This window comes from Pieris napi, chromosome 8 (genome assembly GCF_905475465.1).
Source record: "Pieris napi chromosome 8, ilPieNapi1.2, whole genome shotgun sequence".
NCBI lineage: Eukaryota > Metazoa > Arthropoda > Insecta > Lepidoptera > Pieridae > Pieris > Pieris napi.
Window position 1 is genome coordinate 3672457 of NC_062241.1, and position 7254 is coordinate 3679710.

Here is a 7254-nt window from a genome sequence, read left to right on the forward strand (position 1 = left end):
TTATTTCCTACTTATACAAAACAATAAAATGTATAATATATTGTAAGATGCATCGATCAATATAAAAGAGAAAATAAAGCCATTCTATCTAATAAAGGCACCACAGCTTTTTATATTATTTTAAAGCATTTTTTATGTTATTACCAATATGTTCGCTAAGGCCAGCTAAAAATCGCCAATTTATGAAATGGCATTATGAAGAGACCAATTCTACAATTACTCATTCCAATACGTTAGACCATGATTGAACGAGATTTTTTTTATTGTAAGTTTTGTCTGAAACTGATCCCTTCCGCGTCCTGAAACTTATATTCAAGATGAGCAATAAGTTATACATCTCGCATTTATAATTTCTATGTATTTTGTTAGATTTGTAAAGTTCACCACATCATTTATATTGCTATAGTATAGTATAATCAATTCTAAATACATGTAAATTATGGTAAACTTAGGGTCCTTCAAGAAAAGAGCGTACCAATTCTTGAAAGGCCGGCAACGCACTTGCGAGCCTTCTGGCATTGTGAGTGTCCATGGGCGGAGGTATCACTTAACATCAGGTGAGCCTCCTGCCCGTTTGCCTCCTATTACATAAAAAAAAAAAAAAACTTAAATGTTACAAAAAATTAAAATAATAAAAATATAATAAAGACTACTAGTAATTTTTTGCTTATTGTTAAACAAAAAATTGTATTAACTATTCTGTAAGTAATTGTTATTATGTATAAAGCATGATCCCTTTATTTTAAATAAATTTTGGTGTATTCCAGGAGGTGCAGGGTGACGGTGAGTGCTGCGCCATCTGTATTGAGCCTTACAAAGTGTCGGAAACGTTAAGATCTCTTCCTTGTAGGTGAGTGATACTTACTTGAGGACCTATCTGGTCGCCAAACTCCAAAAGAGTACATTGTTTCTTTCCATTTTTCGTCAACGTTTCTTGGAGTAGGGCGAATGGAAAAAAAATATATGGTGGAGTTGAGTAGTTTAGATTTAAATAACTCCACTTTTTTGACTTCTTTGAATTCATTTTATGACGATAATGTACATGATTTTGAAATTTACACGATATATTTTATCGCAAGCCAAGTAATCCATTTCAGAATTTTTTTTATAAAATTACATTAATTTAATGTTTTACAACTAACTAATTGTTATTACGGGCCGGCGCGCCTCAGTGCTCCAGCTCTCCACTGCGCCCCACAGACCACCCCGAGACACTGGCACAGCAATTCGTGCTGGGATAGGGCCTTAATAAGTTATATTTCCGTATACGTTTCACTGAACATTTACTCATTCAGTCTCAATTGTTTTATTACTACCTTGTTCGTGAGTTGCAATTTTCAAGTGCCATGTTTAACGTAATTGAATTTGTACTTTTTCGTCTCTGTCTGACAAATCTTGTTTACACTGTGATAAAAAGAGACAAATGTATGCGAAGATTGGCGCTTCAGCCAGAGTTTAATGAATAGCGTGTTATTACTACAATCGGAAATTATGACACAATACAGCATTTCCTTCCCAAACGTATTAGTCTAGTCGACAAGTTAAAAATGGAACAAAATAGAGATACTGCTCTTAAAATTATGTGCGATAGCTCATTGGATCCGGAATGACTTCTAGAAAAATGTGCTAAAAGCGTGTATTAGCACATAAAAAATTGCAAAAGTTATAGACCATTAAAGATGAAAAAAAAATGGCATTTAGTTTTTTGCCAATATTTAATAAACTATTAATATTTAAGAAATTTCAAAATCGCGAATCCTAAAAATGTCACCCGCAGACCTATTTTCAGCGTTAAATTAACATTATAAATAATGGAGATAGAGTTCTGGGAGTCAGGAGATTTTTAATTGGAAATTTCCTCCTCTTTCAGAATCTTTATTTGAAATTTCTTAAATATTAATAGTTTATTAAATATTGTCAAAAAATGCCATTTTTATTTCATCTTTAATGGTCTATAACTATAACCTTTGCAATTTTTTATGTGCTAATACACGCTTTTAGCACATTTTTTTAGATGTCATTCCGGATCCAATGAGCTATCGCACATAATTTTAAGAGCAGTATCTCTAATTTGTTCCATTTTCAACTTGTCGACTAGACTATATACATTAAATATAATAAAACGTATACATAATAATGTATGACCTTAAATTAATCATAATATATTGTCTCAAATTCCAGACACGACTTCCACAAGAACTGCATCGATCCGTGGCTACTGGAACACCGCACCTGTCCCATGTGCAAGATGGACATACTCAAGTATTACGGCTTTGTGGTAAGTTGTTTTATTTAATTATTTGTATATATTTTAGGTATTAAAGCATTGACGTAGCTATAGTAGTATGCGTGCCTCATGAGGTCATGACTCCGAACGATGGGTTTTATCTTTATAAGTGTATGTATCATTCGTCGCATGCTAAAAAAAACATCGTGAGGAAACCGGCATGTCTTAGTTTCAAAAAGAGCAGTACGCGCGTGGTACTACGTATTTTGATGTGGATCTATTTTAAAGCTACTCACAAGCTATATAGCGAAATCAAATAAAGTAAAAATAAAATAAATCTACTGTATTAATATTTTATTAATTTAAAGTCTATGGTAATTAGTACCAATTTCTTCTGTATAATAGAGTAAAGATACTAGATACTAAAATATATCAGAATTAGCATAACAGGATTTGTTTTCAGTTCACGGGCAGTCAAGAGAGTATTCTGCAGTTGGATGTTGAGGAAGCCAGGAGTCGAGCCCTCAGTCCGGCGATGTCGCCCGCACGGAACAGACATCCGCTGACATTGGTAATTATAATATATAAAAATCGCTAATACTCCTAGTATTAGGAAGTAGCGTAGTAGGAAATTAAACACTCCAATAATGACTTGATTGACTATACTTCAGTTCACTGACATTACATAACCTGTATAACTTCAAACGTATACAAAGGAATTGCCCGTGCGCCGTCACAAAATCTTTTATAATCCCTACTCCGACTCGATCACTTCGGAGAGATGTTCGAGTCAATTTGTAAACAAGCAAACGAGTCAAATGAGCAACTATTGCACATGCGCACTTGTAGCAAGATTCTTAGGAATATGTTTCATAAAAATATTTGTGTTTAATTATATATATACAATTTTTGTTAGCATTGTTTAACTATATTGGACCTTGACGTTACTAAATATATGATATTGAGTTGAAATTGTCGTATGGCCGTATGGCAAAAATAAAATAAGTTTTTGTCAGTGCTAAGTCTGGTCTCTATAGTCACTTTATTTGTTATCTCATTAAATTTTCTTCCTTAAAACATTTTACTCGTAGTTTTTGAGTCAATAATCTTATTTTGATGGATATTTGGTGTTTCAGCTAACATCCGACAACTCGTACGGCGAGACCCACAGCGAGCGCAGTAGCCGCGCCTCTTCGCCTGACCATCTCGTGCCGCCACACGGACATAGGTATATACATTCTATAGTTAAATATGTACTATTTTAAATAAGCAAGCAGAGCTGACCTAGTGGATTCAGCGTGCTAATCTCATCCCTGAGGTTCGACCGCCGGCTGTGCACCAATGGACTTTCTCTGTGTGCATTTAAAATTCGTTTGGATGGTGAAGGAAAACATCGTCAGGCCGGCTTGCCTTAGATCCGAAAAGTCGGCGTAGTCAGGAACAGAAGGGCTATCGCCTAATTGCCTATTAGATTGGCAAATGATCATGTAACAGATACAGAAATCTAAGGCCCAGACCTAATGCAAGCTGTAGTAGTCCTAATGGGTTAGCATAAAGTAAAGACCGTTTCGTTTGATTCACCCGCCGACTTTACATTTGTTAATAATAAAAGTAGAAAATATTTTAGGCTTGTGTCAACCACGTTTCCGTATTTCTTTCGAGTTTTTATAAGTCCTGCAATTTATAATGTTCCTAAACAAATTTACGATTTTATTTGTTAATGGTAGGCAAAAATTACAGCAAGATTATTCTGACGTTTGCGCATATATTAATAGCCTCCGTCAGTCTTTTTAAACCGCTAAATTTTCAGTCATACAAATTGTCTGTAAGGCAGAGCAACCATTAAATATTTGAACTGGAGCAAATTAATCCCAAGGATTATGTTTTTTGTATTACGTAAATAGTCTGTGCAAACTTGTTGCAGAAATAAAGATTCTATAACCACAATAAAGCAGTTATTGCGGTCATTTGTTGCTATGTTGTCATATTTATTATCAATATAATCTATTTTCAGGTCGAATGAAGAGTCATCAAGCGAAGAACAGGAAGGTTGTTCGCAAGAAGAGCCGAACCCCGGCACTAGCGATGCCTGAGACATCGCCTCAAGTAGTCCCAGACCACATTTGAGGTCTCATAGGCCGCCATGATCTTGGACAGTTCGATCTCACGTTTAAGATTGTGGCTAGAGATGTCTTTTGTAGTCTAAACTCCGCATTGGCATGTCTCTTACAAAGTCTAATCGGAGAACTCAAATTGTGGTCGACGACTTCCCCGTGCCAAATCCCCCCCCTCCCCTCGCAATCCCGAATGGCTGGAGCTGAATGCGAAGCGGAGTGAATCTACCATTGGAATCACTGTGTGAACTTGAGCAACGCGACATCTATTGAGATAAAAATACGATTTTGTTCCAATCAAGTCCGTATTTTACAGGAAATATTCTGGTTCAAGTTGGACGTAATTGATATATCAATACCGATCGAAGGTTGTGAAGTACGGAATTAGTGTTTTATATGGAAAGTAAAGTTCATACCCTTTTGTACGACAAATGTTTTTCAGTGTCCTAAAAAATCGATTTCAATAAATACTAAATGAACTAAGAGCTGAGAGAGAGATTTTCTGAGACACTGAGGCAATTATATGCAGTTTTAATGTTTACTTCTAAGCTATTATTCTAAATGAACTTATTCTAGATATTATCGTGTTATCTTCTATTGTACGACTATTTATCATTCTTTATCTGTAAGAACAGTTGCATTATCATCGCATTAACTAAACCTGGATTTTACGTTTAAAGAAACGACTCGCTGTAATTACGAATGGTTGGTTAATATAGAACCCGGGTTAGACTTGCAATAAAAAATATTCTTTATCTCTAGCTTTATGTATTGTAGTGTAAAGGATAGCAATATTATTTAGACATGTTTTTCATCGAGTCTCGTATTGCTAGCCCATCTGCATATAATTGTCTAGATACGCTAGTTTCCGTGTGTTCATTTATTTAAGGTTAATACTCAAAAAGGCAAAAAAAATCCAGTGATAAGAGTGGTGGATGACAAGTGATATTTTATAAGGACTATTTAGTTATAGTGATATAAACCGCGACTCCGCCTAGGCAACTGGTACCAAATGGATCCAAAATTAGATTGACCAATTTTCTGACTTTAAAATATATATAAAAATGTAAGGTCAGCAGAGATCCAACATTTCATTTGAAATATGAAGCCATAGAATTTTGTTTGGTTGATCTCATTGTATCCACTTAATCGCGAAGACTTAAAAAACGTGCGTGCATTATAATAAAAAACAAAAAATCTTGGTTATCTTATTAAACAACTGTACAATTGTTTACAAACAGCCCTTATCTTGTATTTAGTTATATTTTTTTTAAATATGAGTTTTTTGACTATTTAAAAATTACTCGAACTATAAGAATTCCCACGTAATGAAATATGTACAGATGTTTTAATAGGATACAAAAAATATACTTAGGAAGATAGAATTGACAGTTGAATGACAGCTGTCACTTATTTGTCGCCCTTAGAACGTTGTTGAAGCAATATGGTGTCACATTTTTCAAAAGTTTATTCTAACTTCCTGCTAATAGATTTCATAATTCTTTGAATTTGTACCTTTTTAAAGATGACAGGACTGCGTCCACGTCATGATTACCGCTTAGAAATTTTGCTTGATTGTGAAGCTCCTTATTTTCGCGGCATTATCTTAGTCTGTGGTAATTTATATTTTAGTGATATGGTTGTTGGCCCTTTCATTTATCATTGTAAGATGTCCGTCCATAGAATTAACTTACCATTTTCTAATATTTTAACAGTTTTTAATAGTTCGCTAGTTTACAGTCTAAAATTCTATTCTAATTATATTATTTACTTCTCGAATTCCTTTTAAAATACCCAGGGTAATCAGAAAACGTAAGTTTAAGTTTGCTTCGATATCAGTAAAAATAAGTTGTCTTACTAATTTCGAAAATTAAGCTTTGTAAGGGTTTCGTTATAAATTCTATATTAATAGGGCCAAACAACCAACCCGACCTGTTGATCTAGGAACCAGCGGTAGACTGCAGAATTATGTGGCTCTAATTTAGTTAATACATTCTAGTCTGATTACGCTAGCTGCATCGCTTTCGGTATTAAGCTCTTACACCATAAATTCCAGATATGTCAAACTTGATGACCGCTGTGAAGATTCGCGTAGTGCATAGAGCAAATATTTCTATCGTGCGATGTTATCTCCGCTTTATACAAATAAGCTATATTCACACCGTTCAAAAAGTTTTACAGAATAATGTAATTTCACATAAGTTTCAATCCAAAAGCGATATAGTTAGTTTTATTTGTAAGCTTAAAATATATTAAGTTTTGTAAGCATTTAAGTTGTAACGTGTACTTTTAAGGTACTTATTGAAAATCCAATGGATTTTATATTAACAAGGAGACTGGTATGTACTTTACGGTAACTACAGATATGGTCTAAAGTTGTATATGTATTTACATTCCCCTCATATTATGTACTCCATGTGTGTACGAAGTGTTTAAATAAAAACCAATACAGTATTGACATTTGGGTTTCATTTAACAAAACCAGACAATTTACAGAATAAAAGAACTATTTAGTTCGTATATTTCGGCAAGCAAATTTTATTTATTTTGTATCATAACACTTATGAAAGAAATTATGCTCAGTAAAAAGGTGGCTAAGAAAATCTTCATAACGTTTGATATTATACTGTATTTTTAGAGCAATTTTTAAATTATTATCTGCGGGAACGGCATCGGCCCACCACGTCGAGCAACAAGCGACACGGCTGTGCTAACCTTTTCTCGAAGCAGTTCAGGCCATTTTCGACCCCCTTTCGACCACAGGTAAATTTATACTACCGCTGAGACAAAGCGTTTATCCAAAACTGAACATAACAAATTCAACCTTAACTCCACTGTGTAACGCACACATTACTTCTGAGATTTCCAAAAGACGCGACCAAGCTGATTGGTGCGCGCGTATACTCGTGAATC

At 34.4% G+C, this 7254-nt stretch overlaps 1 protein-coding gene across 4 annotated transcripts in view; it reads left to right on the plus strand.

Moving 5' to 3' along the window:
- LOC125051801 (protein goliath-like) overlaps positions 1 to 6799 on the plus strand; it is a 71184-nt gene extending 64385 nt beyond the window's left edge. For 2 of the 4 annotated variants that reach the window (XM_047652364.1, XM_047652365.1), the window contains exons 8-12: positions 768 to 850; positions 2182 to 2278; positions 2691 to 2798; positions 3364 to 3455; positions 4242 to 6799. In XM_047652364.1, the coding sequence (XP_047508320.1) occupies positions 768 to 850; positions 2182 to 2278; positions 2691 to 2798; positions 3364 to 3455; positions 4242 to 4320 (459 nt within the window). In that variant the 3' untranslated portion in view covers positions 4321 to 6799. The remainder of the gene's footprint in view (positions 1 to 767; positions 851 to 2181; positions 2279 to 2690; positions 2799 to 3363; positions 3456 to 4241) is intronic. The other 2 variants (XR_007117353.1, XR_007117352.1) reach the window with 2 other exon arrangements.
- The last annotated feature ends 455 nt before the right edge of the window (positions 6800 to 7254 follow it).